The sequence below is a fragment of the Ranitomeya imitator genome, unplaced genomic scaffold, assembly GCF_032444005.1.
Source record: "Ranitomeya imitator isolate aRanImi1 unplaced genomic scaffold, aRanImi1.pri SCAFFOLD_317, whole genome shotgun sequence".
In the NCBI taxonomy this organism is placed as follows: domain Eukaryota; kingdom Metazoa; phylum Chordata; class Amphibia; order Anura; family Dendrobatidae; genus Ranitomeya; species Ranitomeya imitator.
In genome coordinates this window covers 318,568-337,044 of record NW_027194797.1, presented here as the reverse complement: position 1 = coordinate 337,044, position 18,477 = coordinate 318,568, and the positions used below count along the sequence as shown (strand labels likewise).

At 44.8% G+C, this 18,477-nt stretch overlaps 1 protein-coding gene and 1 long non-coding RNA gene across 2 annotated transcripts in view; one reads left to right on the top strand and one right to left on the bottom strand.

The window, feature by feature from the left end:
* Window positions 1-301: 301 nt before the first annotated feature.
* The window catches only part of LOC138656345 (gastrula zinc finger protein XlCGF66.1-like), a 324,260-nt gene continuing 306,084 nt past the window's right edge, over window positions 302-18,477 (top strand). Inside the window, exons 1-3 of the mRNA XM_069743692.1 lie at window positions 302-1,004; window positions 1,377-1,495; window positions 9,506-9,724. Coding sequence (XP_069599793.1) covers window positions 993-1,004; window positions 1,377-1,495; window positions 9,506-9,724 — 350 coding nt within the window. The 5' untranslated portion in view covers window positions 302-992. The remainder of the gene's footprint in view (window positions 1,005-1,376; window positions 1,496-9,505; window positions 9,725-18,477) is intronic.
* Window positions 7,949-8,457, bottom strand: LOC138656344 (uncharacterized). The gene is made up of 3 exons (XR_011316912.1): window positions 8,365-8,457; window positions 8,114-8,226; window positions 7,949-8,022 (listed from the first exon to the last, which is right to left on the bottom strand). It is a non-coding gene; the product is annotated as an uncharacterized lncRNA (long non-coding RNA).

Sequence of the window (18,477 nt, the reverse complement as noted above, 5' to 3'; positions counted from 1 at the left end):
GCGGACTGCGCAGGCGCCGATTCCGCCAGCAGGAGGACGAAGAAAATCGCGGCGGAAAGGAAAGGCGTAAGTAACAAATTGCTGTGGCATGAAGTGCCACAGCATAATCAGGACGCAAATATGTGCACGGTGTCCCCCTGCTCCCGACCCCCTGCTCCCGGCAGTCCGCGCCTTCCGGCGCCATTTTTTTTTCCTGACACTCTATAATGTAACGCTAGGAGCGTCGCGCCTGCGCAGTCTATAAAGGCTTCGGACAGAGTGACGCTCCCAGAGTTATAGATTGTATGTTTTGGTAGTGCTGTCAGAAAATCTCAGCAGGCGGTGTGTGAGCAAAGTTGTTGTTTTTTTTTAATACCAATTCTATCCACAGTTTAGAGGGCGATGATGGAGCCAGTCTAACGATCTAGTTAGGACGACTATGTCAGGGTATAAGGCCATAGACTAAAGCCTCACAGTAAACGATCCCTGAATATCGGGCACATCCATAGCCTTATTACTGCCCCCTGAAACAAGACCACAGTCTAGGGAGAGTCATTGAGAAAAATGAGGAAACACGAACTAAAAACATTTAACTGATCAATATCATAAAACATAAAAGTAAAACTGTGATGTATTTTATATACTAATAATACAATGATGTCGCTATTCCATGGTGTTTCACCATTCAGAGGTTCCAGGTTCAATGTCAGACACTGAGTGTTGGACACAAAAGGTAATAAGTGTTTGTAGAATAAGGTCCGGCCACCGGCCACTATCTGTATAAAGACTGAATTTTATCAGTTAACAGAATACATAGTTACGTTTGATAAATGTGAAAAAAATGTAAGTAAACCTAGAAGTATTTTTATTTATTTTTTATTGTAATTAATAATAATCTTTATTTTTAGATAGTGCTAAATTCCCTATCAGTATGTCTTTGGAATGTGGGAGGAAACCGGAGAACCCGGAGGAAACCCACGCAAACACGGAGAGAACATACAGACTCTTTGCAGATGTTGTCCAAGGTGGGATTTGAACCCAGCGCTGCAAGGCTGCTGTGCTAACCACTGAGCCACCGTGCTGCCCATATAACTAATAATAGGATGGAAGGATAAGGGAGGGGTGAAACTAGGAACAGAACCAGTAGACACAATCATAGTCAGGGAGTCAGCCGGGGTCAGATGCCAGGTGATCAGTAGAAGAATGTGAAGGTCCTTCTATACAGGTAATTAATAATAGGATAGAAGGACAATTTTTTTTTTGTAATTAATAATAGGATAGAAGGATAAAGGACAGAATCAGTAGAGACAATCATAGTCAGGGAGTCAGCCGGGGTCAGATGCCAGGTGATCAGTAGAAGCAGTGATGGTGGATCTGCTGGACTTCTTGTCTTTCAGATGGTTTTAGGGCAACAGGCGCAACAAGCAAATGCTCGAGCAGCCCTGGATAATCCGCGCCGGTGGGATGATAAGATCCGGCGGAAGACGGAACCTGTGAGAACAGAAGTAAATATAATGTAAGTGATGGGACTCCATATGGCACCATACTACTGTGCGGTCACTGTGGCTGCACGGCAGAGGAATATTATCACACAGAGGTCATGGATCATTGTCAGCCATCATACATGTGAGGTCAGGGATCATTGTCAGCCATCATACATGTGAGGTCAGGGATCATTGTCAGCCATCATACATGTGAGGTCAGGGATCATTGTCAGCCATCATACATGGGAGGTCAGGGATCATTGTCAGCCATCATACATGTGAGGTCAGGGATCATTGTCAGCCATCATACATGTGAGGTCAGGGATCATTGTCAGCCATCATACATGTGAGGTCAGGGATCATTGTCAGCCATCATACACGTGAGGTCAGGGATCATTGTCAGCCATCATACATGTGAGGTCAGGGATCATTGTCAGCCATCATACATGGGAGGTCAGGGATCATTGTCAGCCATCATACATGTGAGGTCAGGGATCATTGTCAGCCATCATACATGTGAGGTCAGGGATCATTGTCAGCCATCATACATGTGAGGTCAGGGATCATTGTCAGCCATCATACATGGGAGGTCAGGGATCATTGTCAGCCATCATACATGTGAGGTCAGGGATCATTGTCAGCCATCATACATGGGAGGTCAGGGATCATTGTCAGCCATCATACATGTGAGGTCAGGGATCATTGTCAGCCATCATACACGTGAGGTCAGGGATCATTGTCAGCCATCATACACGTGAGGTCAGGGATCATTGTCAGCCATCATACATGTGAGGTCAGGGATCATTGTCAGCCATCATACATGTGAGGTCAGGGATCATTGTCAGCCATCATACATGTGAGGTCAGGGATCATTGTCAGCCATCATACATGTGAGGTCAGGGATCATTGTCAGCCATCATACATGTGAGGTCAGGGATCATTGTCAGCCATCATACATGTGAGGTCAGGGATCATTGTCAGCCATCATACATGTGAGGTCAGGGATCATTGTCAGCCATCACACATGTGAGGTCATGGATCATTGTCAGCCATCATACATGTGAGGTCAGGGATCATTGTCAGCCATCATACATGTGAGGTCAGGGATCATTGTCAGCCATCATACATGTGAGGTCAGGGATCAATGTCAGCCATCATACATGTGAGGTCAGGGATCAATGTCAGCCATCATACATGTGAGATCAGGGATCATTGTCAGCCATCATACACGTGAGGTCAGGGATCATTGTCAGCCATCATACATGTGAGGTCAGGGATCATTGTCAGCCATCATACACATGAGGTCAGGGATCATTGTCAGCCATCATACACGTGAGGTCAGGGATCATTGTCAGCCATCATACATGGGAGGTCAGGGATCATTGTCAGCCATCATACATGTGAGGTCAGGGATCATTGTCAGCCATCATACATGGGAGGTCAGGGATCATTGTCAGCCATCATACATGTGAGGTCAGGGATCATTGTCAGCCATCATACACGTGAGGTCAGGGATCATTGTCAGCCATCATACACGTGAGGTCAGGGATCATTGTCAGCCATCATACATGTGAGGTCAGGGATCATTGTCAGCCATCATACATGTGAGGTCAGGGATCATTGTCAGCCATCATACATGTGAGGTCAGGGATCATTGTCAGCCATCATACATGTGAGGTCAGGGATCATTGTCAGCCATCATACATGTGAGGTCAGGGATCATTGTCAGCCATCATACATGTGAGGTCAGGGATCATTGTCAGCCATCATACATGTGAGGTCAGGGATCATTGTCAGCCATCACACATGTGAGGTCATGGATCATTGTCAGCCATCATACATGTGAGGTCAGGGATCATTGTCAGCCATCATACATGTGAGGTCAGGGATCATTGTCAGCCATCATACATGTGAGGTCAGGGATCAATGTCAGCCATCATACATGTGAGATCAGGGATCATTGTCAGCCATCATACACGTGAGGTCAGGGATCATTGTCAGCCATCATACATGTGAGGTCAGGGATCATTGTCAGCCATCATACACATGAGGTCAGGGATCATTGTCAGCCATCATACATGTGAGGTCAGGGATCATTGTCAGCCATCATACATGTGAGGTCAGGGATCATTGTCATCCATCATACATGTGAGGTCAGGGATCATTGTCAGCCATCATACATGTGAGGTCAGGGATCATTGTCAGCCATCATACACGTGAGGTCAGGGATCATTGTCAGCCATCATACACGTGAGGTCAGGGATCATTGTCAGCCATCATACATGTGAGGTCAGGGATCATTGTCAGCCATCATACATGTGAGGTCAGGGATCATTGTCAGCCATCATACATGTGAGGTCAGGGATCATTGTCAGCCATCATACATGTGAGGTCAGGGATCATTGTCAGCCATCATACATGTGTGGTCAGGGATCATTGTCAGCCATCATACATGTGATAATCCCATCACTGACAGATGACATCTGCTCCACATGAATTATTCTCACTGACATCACACAACATGGAGCTGATTCTCACACTTACCTCGTCTCTTTTTCCCCTTTTTTCCATTTTACATGTGAGATCAGGGATCATTGTCAGCCATCATACACGTGAGGTCAGGGATCATTGTCAACCATCATACATGTGAGGTCAGGGATCATTGTCAGCCATCACACACGTGAGGTCAGGGATCATTGTCAGCCATCATACATGTGAGGTCAGGGATCATTGTCAGCCATCATACATGTGAGGTCAGGGATCATTGTCATCCATCATACATGTGAGGTCAGGGATCATTGTCAGCCATCATACATGTGAGGTCAGGGATCATTGTCAGCCATCATACACGTGAGGTCAGGGATCATTGTCAGCCATCATACACGTGAGGTCAGGGATCATTGTCAGCCATCATACACGTGAGGTCAGGGATCATTGTCAGCCATCATACATGTGAGGTCAGGGATCATTGTCAGCCATCATACATGTGAGGTCAGGGATCATTGTCAGCCATCATACATGTGAGGTCAGGGATCATTGTCAGCCATCATACATGTGAGGTCAGGGATCATTGTCAGCCATCATACATGTGAGGTCAGGGATCATTGTCAGCCATCATACATGTGAGGTCAGGGATCATTGTCAGCCATCATACATGTGAGGTCAGGGATCATTGTCAGCCATCATACATGTGAGGTCAGGGATCATTGTCAGCCATCATACATGTGAGGTCAGGGATCATTGTCAGCCATCATACATGTGATAATCCCATCACTGACAGATGACATCTGCTCCACATGAATTATTCTCACTGACATCACACAACATGGAGCTGATTCTCACACTTACCTCGTCTCTTTTTCCCCTTTTTTCCATTTTCTGATGTTTCTTTGTCTTTACTCAGATTTATTGGAGATTTTCTTTCCTCCTGAGCTGGAAATTCTAATCAGAAAGTAAAATAAAAACCTCAGTAATGACGTATCCTAATGGGATCTGCTTTGTCTCCTGTATATAGTAGGATTGTTCTAGTCCTGTCTCCTATAGTCCTGATAATCTGGTATCTACTGTATAATTGTCTAAGGGTCACTTCCGTCTTTCTGTCTGTCTGTAACGGAAATCCCAAGTCGCTGATTGGTTGCGGCAAAACAGCCATGACCAATCAGTGATGGGCACAGTCCGGCGGCAAAATGGCCGTTCCTTACTCCCCGCAGTCAGTGCCCGCAGTCCATACTCCCCCCCCAGTCAGCGCTCACACAGGGTTAATGGCAGCGTTAACGAACCGCGTTATGCCGCGGTGTAATGCACTCCGTTAACGCAGCTATTAACCCTGTGTGACCAACTTTTTACTATTGATGATGCCTATGCAGCATCAATAGTAAAAAGATCTAATGTTAAAAATAATAAAAAAAAAAAAAAAAAATAGTTATATACTCACCGTCCGTCGGCCCCTCGGATCCAGAATAGGCCTTTCCCTCTCCTCGCGACGCTCCGTTGACCGCTCCTTGCATTGCGATCTCGCGAGACCGCTACGTCATCATCTTGCAAGACCGCAATGCACTCTTGAGACCGGAGTGTGCGAGGAGCATCGGTAAGCGCTTCGCCTGGATCCGTGGGCCAACGGAAGGTGAGTATATAACTATTTTTTACTTTAATTCTTTTTTTAACAGGGATATGATGCCCACATTGCTATATACTATGTGGGCTGTGCAATATAGTACGTGGGCTGTGCAATATACTACGTGGGCTGTGCAATATACTACGTGGGCTGTGCTATATACTGTGTGGGCTGTGCAATACACTGCATGGGCTGTGCAATATACTACGTGGGCTGTGCAATATACTATATGGGCTGTGCAATATACTGTGTGGGCTGTGCAATATACTACGTGGGCTGTGCAATATACTAACTGGGCTGTGCATATACTATGTGGGCTGTGCTATATACTACGTGGGCTGTGCAATACACTGCATGGGCTGTGCAATATACTGCGTGGGCTGTGCTATATACTACGTGGGCTGTGCAATATACTAACTGGGCTGTTCAATATACTACGTGGGCTGTGCAATATACTAACTGGGCTGTGCAATATAGTACGTGGGCTGTGCAATATACTGCGTGGGCTGTGCTATATACTGCGTGGGCTGTGCAATACACTGCATGGGCTGTGCAATATACTATGTGGGCTGTGCAATATACTATGTGGGCTGTGCAATATACTGCGTGGGCTGTGCAATATACTGCGTGGGCTGTGCAATATACTGCATGGGCTGTGCTATATACTGCATGGGCTGTGCAATATACTACATGGGCTGTGCAATATACTATGTGGGCTGTGCAATATACTGCGTGGGCTGTGCAATATACTGCGTGGGCTGTGCAATATACTGCGTGGGCTGTGCTATATACTACGTGGGCTGTGCAATATACTAACTGGGCTGTGCAATATACTACGTGGGCTGTGCAATATACTATGTGGGCTGTGCAATGTACTATGTGGCTGTGCAAAACACTACATGGCTGTGCTATACACTACATGGGCTGTGTTATACACTACGTGGGCTGTGTTATACACTATGTGGCCTGTGTTATACACTACGTGGCCTGTGTTATACACTACTTGGCCTGTGTTATACACTACGTGGGCTGTTATACGCTACGTGGGCTATGTTATATGCTACATGGGCTATTATAAACTATGTGGCTGTGTTATATGCTATGTGGGCTGTTATACACTCCGTGGGCTGTGTTATATACTACGTGGCTGTGCTATATACTCCGTGGGCTGTGCTATATACTCCTTGGGCTGTGCGATATACTACATGGCTGTGCTATATACTGCGTGGCTGTGCAATATACTACGTGGCTGTGCAATATACTATGTGGCTGTGCAATATACTTCGTGGCTGTGCTACTTACTACGTGGGCTGTTATATACTACGTGGCTGTGCTACATACTATGTGGCCGGCCGCGAACAATCAGACAAGCGGAGTCCGGCCACGAATTGGCGCGGGAATAGAACCACGCTTTGCTAATTGGTCGCGGCCGGCCGAAGACTGTGTATTCAATGTATTATTCTAAAATCTTCATAAATAAACTACATACATATTCTAGAATACTCGATGCGTTAGAATCGGGCTACCATCTAGTTATATCATAATAGGGCAGAATAAGTCCTATATAATGTACATAATCCCATCTGAGGGGCATTAGATGTGTCACTGATCTAGAGCAGTAAGGGCCCTGTGTGCCACCATGTGGTGCATCACTGATGATATTCTACTATAAGAGATTATGTCACCTTATGATGATGGAGGTTACTGGACGCTACAACGTATCTCACAGAATCCATGAAAGAAACTACAAAATTAGGGAACTAGAGGTACAGTATGGGCCCATGGGCAACATAATTGGGATCCATGAAACATGGATAACATAGGAGACCTATTACAGAAAAACCATGTGGATATATTTGAGCCTTGAAGTCAACATTCCCATTGTTGGTGCTGTACACATGGACATACCTGATAGTGGGGACGAGGATGACAAGATGATAATAGCGTCGTCATCAGATTCTTTCTGCCTGTTTCGAAGAATAAAAACATGTAAATTGCAAGAAAACACAGTATAAAAGGGGTTGTCTCACTAGAAGAACATGGACTAATGGGCCTAATAAGACATATGACTGCCATAGTGGGGAAGGTCTTCTGCTCAACGCTACCTTCTATAGATTGGAGCGGAATTAAGAATGTCTGGCATGTAATAATACATCTCTCCTACAGTGTAGGCAGCATGAAAAATGCATGACCGGTCACAGGTACGCAGATATGGGCTGTTATCACGAGCGGTTTCCTCTAACCTTGGGATGGTGGATTCTGCATTTGATACTATGGTAATTATGTCCTATATTTGGTGTTGTGCACATAAATCAGCCTAGACCTCCCAATAATGACCCCATAATCTACTCACATTTCTGAAATATTTGTGCTGGATTCTTGGGTATGATCTGGAGAAGACTTGGGATTCTCATTAATCTTCATCCTGGTAACGGTGGTACAGAGCTACATGCGGAAGCAATAAGATATTAAATAATTGTATGTCTACCTTCATAGGTCTTTTATATATATTTTGGATGTATTAACACATACTTACTTTAGAAAGCCTTTCAGAAGATGATGTAAAATTTTTGAAGACAAGGCTCTCATTGTCCTCACTTATGCCCTTCTCACCCTCTGAGACCAGATGTTTTTCCATATTAGAATGGTCTGCAAGACATAGGTAATGAAGTGTTATTAGAGGTTGTCAGTATAACACAGTCACCATTTATTAATGGGAACCAATTGTCACAAAATAAGGAAGACGAGGCAAACAGATACTTAGTTTAGATGACGTCTCCTACTTACTGATAAATAGGCTGGTGTCCACATCTGATGCAAGGTGAGGAACGTACACTGGATTTTGACTTAGAAGGGTGTCAAAGTCTAAGTCATTAAGAAATGGATGACCCTTGATCTCAAAAGCTCCTCCTGGATAAAGGAAAACAAAAGTGATGCGGACATTGTCAGAGACAACTTCATATCTGAACAACGTATCTTAATTTGAACTAATTACACAACTGAGCAGACATGTAGGAAATAGAATGAAAATTTTAGCAAAGAGAACTATAAATGGAGAAGCTGATAGAGAATTAATGTTCCTCATGGACATTAGTGATGTGTCCTCGGTGTAACAAGGGAATATTGATATTATTGTATCTGTTACCTGTCCCAAGTCTATCCACAGGATTTGTTTTCAGCAGCTGAGTGATGAGGTCCTTAGCATCGGGTGGAGGACTGTAATGATGATCCCAAATGATATTTCCTGTTATATAGAAAATTAAAGAACATAAAACCTATTTACAGGACTGTAAGATAAAGCAAAGGACGTAACTAAACCAAGATAACCAGTAAAAGCAATGATCAGATTATTTTACTTACCAGTGACAACATTTTCATAAAACTCAGATAGGGAAGCCCCATCAAATGGTGCAATTCCCATGAAAAATTCATTTAATATGATGCCCATATCCCACCAGTCAACAGGTCTTCCATAGGCGTTCTTCAGGATGACCTCAGGGGCTGTGTAATAAGGGCTGCCACACTCCTGGAAACCAACAGAAAAAAGCAATGAGAATCGATGAAACTATTATTATGACAAGCTCTTGACATAAAATCAGAATTACAGAAGATAAAATATCAGTGGAAAAGCTCTCTAGAAATGAAGAACGTAGGGAAGACAAAATAGAGTTATGAGATTTGTACAGAACAAGCTAAGTTCCTGTAGGTAATGCTGACCTCATGGTCCTGGAACTCTCTGGAGATGTTCTCTGCTGATTGCTTGTAGGTGTTGGTGTTTGGTATCATGACACCAAGTTTTGAACATCCAAAGTCGGTAATTTTAATATGTCCAGTAGATGTTATCAGGAGGCTGTGAAAGAGAAGATGATTTTAGCTTCATAGACCGTGAGATAATAAAGGATAACTCCCCCCCTTTGTTATACTACAGGTATTCACTTACTTCTGTGGCCTCAGGTCTCTGTGCACCACACCGTGACTATGCAGGTATTCCACACCAAGGACTGCTTCTGCAAAGTACAAGCGGGCCATCGGGACAGAGAAAGGACCCCTGGTGCTTAGAAGGGTCGCACAGTCTCCACCTACAGAAGAAAGGAAATATGACCGGTGAGGGGTTTATACAGCGGAGCACCATGATGTATGAAGAGAAGTGAGTGGAAACATTGGGGCAGGGGATAATATATAAAGATATAATGTACATAATATTAGTCTGAGGTCATGATGAAATTGTCGTCCAAGTAGCTCATGACATAAAGTGATCTCGTATCTGGTCTACACCTGGAGATACTGACGTTCTCAGTGCGGACATACGGGGAGATCACACACATCAATGACTTTAATAGACAACCTATAGTAAATGCTCTGTGGGAATGTAACATCCACGGGGACAAGTCTTAATGATATGAGAGGTGATAAGATGTCAGCAGACATGAGTTGAATACTACACAATGTTCGTGTCCTACCTCCTACATACTCCATGACCATACACAGGTGATATCTAGTAGGGAAGGAGCAGAGCATGGAGACCACAAAGGGACAATCTGCGAATGTTAGGATGTCCCTCTCGATATATGTCCTTTCCATTTTATTAGAAGTAGTCAGGTTCCTCTTGGCCATTTTCTTCATAGCAAAGATGTTTTGTGATCCCTTATGGCGCACTAAGCAGACGGCCCTGGAGAGAAGGAGAATCCATGGTTTATAATGAACCCTTAACAGTCTGGATATTGAAGTCATTACGTGATCATTTGTACTAATGATTAATGGCAGCAGTCCGGCCATCACTAGAAATCCACATCTAGAAATCCATGAAATAACACTACATAGATGATGGGAGGTCGCACCGCGCCCCGTCTGCCCTCACCAGGTCACATTATAGATGAGAGAATCTGCTGACATTCATCTTGGGCAGATTCGCTATAACCGACCAGTAGATACAAGTCAGTAACAATAATAATTAGTCAAAATGTAAATTGCTCCAATTGTTGTAAGAAGATGGTTTTTAGTCTTTCTCCACAGCCCAAGGCAGAATAAATAATGGAGGGACAAGAAGACGTTAAAAAGTAATTAAACACATTACACCCACTTGTCTTGGTCCTTCCCCGGTCCATCACTGCAGTCCGCCATCCTCTGTCTTTGGTTGTTCTCCCTTCTGCTGCTGAGGCCAGTGATTGGACTGACATGGTCATGGTGGAGGGTGGAGATGTCATCGGCGTCAGTATCGCGTCACCCCTCACGTGACCGTGTGCAGCCAATCACTATTACCAGCTTCATAATGGGGCCCCGAAAGATCAGGAGGAAGCATAAGAACAGAGGAGGTCTAGGACCGGTGGGTGTCATGTATTCTATGATATCATCCCTTTCCTTACAGACAGATGTGTTACAGATCAGTTCGCTCTGCTGTATATAATGGAGCTGAATAGTGACATTGAGATGTGGACAGTGATGTGGACTCAGATCTTCTCCCTATGATAACACTGAATGGCAGAGCACAGAGGCCGAAGCATTGTCATAGGGAACCCTGAGAAATGGGGATTATGTTAATAGAAATCTCACCCAAAAGCACCGCTGCTGATCAGTTTGATAGTTTCATAGTCGCTTATACGCGGCTCTCCTGCCGGGATCAATGATTTAATCAAGTCCTAGAAAAGAATAAGAAATAATACTAAGATATAGAAGCTGAATACAATAATACTAAAGCAGAAACCATAATAGTATAGATAATGAAATCAGCGCCATGACCCAGTGAGTATAATGCGCCCAATATTTCAAGGACACTCCACAAATACTAACCAAAACAACAACGAAAAAAGGGCGAGTGATAGTCCTGAAGACAATTGTAACAATGTCTATTGAAAATACATATAAAACAACAAGTATATAATAAAAAATCTTACATGTAAGGACAAGATGGAATGAGAAGCCAAATGAGAACAGAAATAGCGACCCTCCATAATGCTAGTGAAGTGGATATGTGGAGTGAATCCTGGAGCTAGTGTGAGTATAAATCAAGTACATATCAAACAATGACGTCTACCCCATCAGTCCAGGATGTTCCCCATAGTATCCCACTAGGATGGGCGCTCAGCCAGCCCCAACGCGCGTTTTGAATGGGCTTCCTCGGGAGCTGTGGACTTGATTTTGCTGGGGTGGTTTAGTGTTCCACTACTAGTATGGGATAAGGTTTCACCTTCATAACCCGAAAATTATATCATTTGTATTCCATCCTCCCCAGAAAACCATGTCCTAAGAACTGCTCTAGCACCAGCACTTTATGGTGCATGTCCTAAGATCTGCGCTAGCACCAGCACTTTATGGTGCATGTCCTAAGATTTGCACTAGCACCAGCACTTTATGGTGCATGTCCTAAGATCTGCACTAGCACCAGCACTTTATGGTGCATGTCCTTAGATCTGCACTAGCACCAGCACTTTATGGTGCTTGTCCTTAGATCTGCACTAGCACCAGCACTTTATGGGGGCATTTCTTTCTACTAATCTCCTCACACTAGCTCCAGGATTCACTCCCCATATCCACTTCACCAGCATTATGGAGGGTCGTTTTTTCTGTTCTCATTTGGCTTCTCATTCAATCTTGTCCTTACATGTAAGATTTTTTTTATTATATACTTGTTATTTTATATGTATTTTCAATAAAAATTGTTACAATTGTCTTCATGACTATCACTCGCTCTTTTTTTTTTCGTTGTTGTCTTGGTAAGATACAGTAGATGCTGGAAAACATCTCAGGATGTAATAACTTTTCCTCCTTTATTATGTCCCAGCTAATTTACACTGATCCGATGTAGAGGACGATACGAGCCGACGCTCTGCAGACACGAATGAAATATAAAGCGGATCCTCTATATATCGATATAATTGTAAAGTGCTGGATAAAACGCGAGATCACACAGGGTAGAACTTGCAGAGAATCTGTCAGCAGGTATGTGCTATGTAATCTGGGAGCAGTTATGATATAGGGGAAGAGACCCTGATTCCAGCGATGTGTTACTTACTAGACTTTCTGCTGTTGCTTTAATAAAATCAGTGTTTTATCAGCCGGAGATTATCACTAGGACTATGTGTCTCATGCCATGTTGTCCTAGTACTCTGTAAACCCACCACCACGGTATAGCAGATTTCTGCCTATGCACAGTGTATACAGAAAAGCTGCCAATCAGTGGTGTGGGCGGTGTTCTACAAGGTTCAGCATTCAGAGCTCTGCTAGATCTGCAGCAGAGAAGACAGGGATATTATCACATCTGCTGACCCCAGTAAATTAAGTGATATATCGCTGGAATCAGGGTCTCTGTCCCTACATTATGCTACAGCATAAACCTGGTGACAGATTCCATTTAATATAAATGCCATTCTCTAAGACCACAGTGTCCTCTACACTTAGAACAGAGCCGTCCCATGGTTATATGGGGATAATACTGGACGGGTCACTCACACCCCATGATCTGGTGATACACACACACCCCCATATCTCTATGATACTTACATCGGCGGATTCTTGGATCTCCGGGATCTTACAGATTCCACTGTCGGGATTCGCCAGCGCTGATGGTACTAAAATAATGATAACGTGATGAGAAAATAAAATGTATTAGTCGATATCAGTCCTACATACATAATACCGTAATATAAGGGAGAAATGACAAGACGTCTGAAAATGGGAATAATACTCGTTATATGGGGACTCTACATATGAGAACGTACAGCGCACCCACAGATAAAGGTAATGTAAGTGGTGGCGGACCCCCAATCACCACATGAATGAGGAGCCCCCACCCTCACTGCACATGTGAGTGATGGGAAGAGAGCTGAAGCATAGCAGCCATATGCAAATTATCCTGGAAGTGCACTGGGGGCGTGTCACTGCACTCGGACTCCTTCGTCACCGCCCCCAGTGCACTTCCATCCTGATTTGCATATGGCTTCTATGTTACATTTCTCCTGACTGGCACATTGGATTTCAGCAAAGAAATACTTTTTATTAAAGGGGAACGTCCTCCGCCGTCATCCCACCACTCCTGTATGTATCATGTGCTGACAGGTCCCCATTACATGGAGTAGAGAGTAAATCCACCATTATTCCCTGCTGTGTAATATCTGGATATAATGGGGGGAACGTCCTCCGCCGTCATCCCACCACTCCTATATGTATCATGTGCTGACAGGTCCCCATTACATAGAGTAGAGAGTAAATCCACCATTATTCCCTGCTGTGTAATATCTGGATATAATGGGGGGAACGTCCTCCGCCGTCATCCCACCACTCCTATATGTATCATGTGCTGACAGGTCCCATTACATGGAGTAGAGAGTAAATCCGCCATTATTCCCAGCTGTGTAATATCTGGATATAATGGGGGGAACGTCCTCCGCCGTCATCCCACCACTCCTATATGTATCATGTGCTGACAGGTCCCCATTACATGGAGTAGAGAGTAAATCCGCCATTATTCCCTGCTGTGTAATATCTGGATATAATGGGGGGAACATCCTCTACTGTCATCCCACCACTCCTATATGTATCATGTGCTGACAGGTCCCCATTACATGGAGTAGAGAGTAAATCCGCCATTATTCCCAGCTGTGTAATATCTGGATATAATGGGGGGAACGTCCTCCGCCGTCATCCCACCACTCCTATATGTATCATGTGCTGACAGGTCCCCATTACATGGAGTAGAGAGTAAATCCACCATTATTCCCTGCTGTGTAATATCTGGATATAATGGGGGGAACGTCCTCCGCCGTCATCCCACCACTCCTATATGTATCATGTGCTGACAGGTCCCATTACATGGAGTAGAGAGTAAATCCGCCATTATTCTCTGCTGTGTAATATCTGGATATAATGGGGGGAACGTCCTCCGCCGTCATCCCACCACTCCTATATGTATCATGTGCTGACAGGTCCCATTACATGGAGTAGAGAGTAAATCCGCCATTATTCTCTGCTGTGTAATATCTGGATATAATGGGGGGAACGTCCTCCGACGTCATCCCACCACTCCTATATGTATCATGTGCTGACAGGTCCCCATTACATGGAGTAGAGAGTAAATCCGCCATTATTCCCTGCTGTGTAATATCTGGATATAATGGGGGGAACATCCTCCGCCGTCATCCCACCACTCCTATATGTATCATGTGCTGACAGGTCCCCATTACATGGAGTAGAGAGTAAATCCACCATTATTCCCAGCTGTATAATATCTGCATATAATGGGGGGAACGTCCTCCGCCATCATCCCACCACTCCTATATGTATCATGTGCTGACAGGTCCCCATTACATGGAGTAGAGAGTAAATCCGCCATTATTCCATGCTGTGTAATATCTGGATATAATGGGGGGAACGTCCTCCGCCGTCATCCCTCCACTCCTATATGTATCATGTGCTGACACGTCCCCATTACATGGAGTAGAGAGTAAATCCACCATTATTCCCTGCTGTGTAATGTCTGGATATAATGGGGGGAACGTCCTCCGCCGTCATCCCACCACTCCTATATGTATCATGTGCTGACAGGTCCCCATTACATGGAGTAGAGAGTAAATCCACCATTATTCCCAGCTGTGTAATATCTGGATATAATGGGGGGAACGTCCTCTGCCGTCATCCCACCACTCCTATATGTATCATGTGCTGACAGGTCCCATTACATGGAGTAGAGAGTAAATCCACCATTATTCCATGCTGTGTAATATCTGGATATAATGGGGGGAACGTCCTCCGCCGTCATCCCACCACTCCTATATGTATAATGTGCTGACAGGTCCCCATTACATGGAGTAGAGAGTAAATCCACCATTATTCCCTGCTGTGTAATGTCTGGATATAATGGGGGGAACGTCCTCCGCCGTCATCCCACCACTCCTATATGTATCATGTGCTGACAGGTCCCCATTACATGGAGTAGAGAGTAAATCCACCATTATTCCCAGCTGTGTAATATCTGGATATAATGGGGGGAACGTCCTCTGCCGTCATCCCACCACTCCTATATGTATCATGTGCTGACAGGTCCCATTACATGGAGTAGAGAGTAAATCCACCATTATTCCATGCTGTGTAATATCTGGATATAATGGGGGGAACGTCCTCCGCCATCATCCCACCACTCCTATATGTATCATGTAATGACAGGTCCCATTACATGGAGTAGAGAGTAAATCCGCCATTATTCCCTGCTGTGTAATATCTGGAGATTCCTTGTAGACGGTCATGTGATCAGCTCACCTGCAATCAGATCGCTGCTCGGCTCCAGCTGACTCCTATTAGAGTCAGGGATTTCCGGGGTCACATTCTCCCCATATTCGTCGTCGCCTTCTGGTGTTTCCTAATAGATATAATAGAGATAATTAATATGTGGAAGATTTCACTAAATCCCCAAATCCATCAATCAGGATGGATGAAACCAACATTTACTGATGCACCAATTGATGGCTCCTTACCGGAAGGGTCCAACTGGCCCTCCAGAGAACTGGAGGATTCTCCAGGGGGCCCAGGCATTGACACCTGCTGGCATACAGGGCAGGCAGCTGCCTAGGGCTCCTGCTGCTCCAGGGGCCCTAGCCAGTGGCGTATTGCTAGAAGCGGCAGACCATGCAGCTGCTATGGGGCCCGTGAGTCAGGGGGACCCGCCTGATGCCAGCGGAGCAGCAGTGGGTGACAGGCTGCTGCAGCTAAAGCCTGTCCCCGCTGCTAAAAAGAAATGAATCTTCTCTCAACACCACACCCCCATGGGCGTGGAGAGCGGTGAATATTAATTTCACTTTAATAGCGGGCAGTGTTAGCCACAGGCTGAGTCTAACACTGCCCCCTATCATGGCTGGCAGACCAGGGCCCCCGCTCACCCAGGGGCCCCAGCCCAAGCGGCCACTATGGGGCCTGTAAGTCAGGGGGGCCTAATGCCAGCACTCCTCCCCAGTGTGCACCACATTCAACTGTATCGGCATCACAGATGAAAGCAATAATGGAGGAGAGAGCATCAGACGACGCTCCATCTCCCATCATTCCCCTCTGCCTCTGACACTGAAGGTGTGTGATGACGTCACTTCATCGCGTACCCGCTGTGTGTTGGGCAAATGGCAGTGCAGCTGCTGATACCGGAGCAGAGCCGGGATCAGTGGGGAACAAGGAGGAGAGGTGAGGATTGTGTTTGTTTATATATATATATATATATATATATATATATATGTCAGTGAGTGAGTCCTGGTGGCCATAATACTGTAGGACTGTGGAGCTACATTCAATTTGGGAATGCATTATACTCTATGAGGGTCTACATTAAATTCTATGGGGGGCTGCATTATATTCTGTGGGGGGCTGCATTATACCCTAAGAGGGGGGCTGCATTATACCCTATGAGGGAGGGCTACAGTATACCCTATGAGGGGGGCTGCATTATAACCTATTAGGGGGACTGCATTATACCCTATGAGGGGGGCTGCATTATACCATATAAGGGGAGCTGCATTATACCCTATGAGTGGGCTGCATTATATCCTATGAAGGGGCCTGCATTATAACCTATGAGGGGGCTGCATTATACCCTATGAGGGGGCTACATTATACCCTATGAGGGGCGCTGAAGTATACCCTATGAGGGAGAGTTGCATTATACCCTATGAGGGAGGGCTGCATTATACCCTATGAGGGGGGCTGCATTATACCCCATGAGTGGGCTGCATTATACCCTATGAGGGGGCTACATTATACTCTATGAGGGGGGCTGCATTATACCCTATAGGGAGGCTGCATTATTCCCTATGAGGGGGCTGCATTATACCCTATGAGGTAGGGCTACATTATACCATATGAGGGAGGGCTGCATTATACCCTAGGAGGGGGCTGCATTATACCCTATGAGGTAGGGCTACATTATACCTTATAAGGGAGGATTGCATTATACCCTTTGGGGAGGGCTACATTATACTCTATGAGGGTGGCTGCATTATACCATATGAAGGGGTGCTGCATTATACCCTATGAGGGGTGCTGCATTATACCCTAGGAGGGGGACTGCATTATACCCCATGAGTGGACTGCATTAAACCCTATGAGGGGTGCTGCATTATACTCTGAGGGGGCTACATTATATTCTATGGGAGGCTTCATTATACCCTATGAGGGAGCTACATTATATTCTTTGAGGTGCTAAACTATATTCTATGGGGGGGCTACATTATATTCTATGGGGGGCTGCATTATATTCTATAAGGGGGGCTGCATTATATTCTATGAGGGGGCTACATTAAATTCTATGAGGGGGGCTACATTATATTCTATGGGGGCTGCATTATATTCTATGGGGGGGCTGCATTATATTCTATGAGGGGGCTACATTAAATTCTATGAGGGGGCTACATTATATTCTATGAGGGGGCTACATTATATTCTATGAGGGGGCTACTTTATATTCTATGACGGGGGCTGCATTATATTCTATGAGGGGGCTACTTTTTATTCTATGAGGGGGCTATATTATATTCTATGAGGGGGCTACATTAAATTCTATGAGGGGGCTACTTTTTATTCTATGAGGGGGCTACATTATATTCTATGAGGGGGCTACATTAAATTCTGTGAGGGGGCTACATTATATTCTATGAGGGGACTACATTAAATTCTATGAGGGGGCTACTTTTTATTCTATGAGGGGGCTACATTATATTCTATGAGGGGGCTACATTAAATTCTATGAGGGGGCTACTTTTTATTCTATGAGGGGCCTACTTTATATTCTATGATGGGGCTACTCCAACCAGTGCTATATAATTAAGAAGTGTACTATCTTATATGATACCCTGATATTAGTATTTTACCCCACAATTGGTGGTCTTGTATTTATTTCTTTGTAGCTACATAGTGGGCCCCAAGAATGATTTT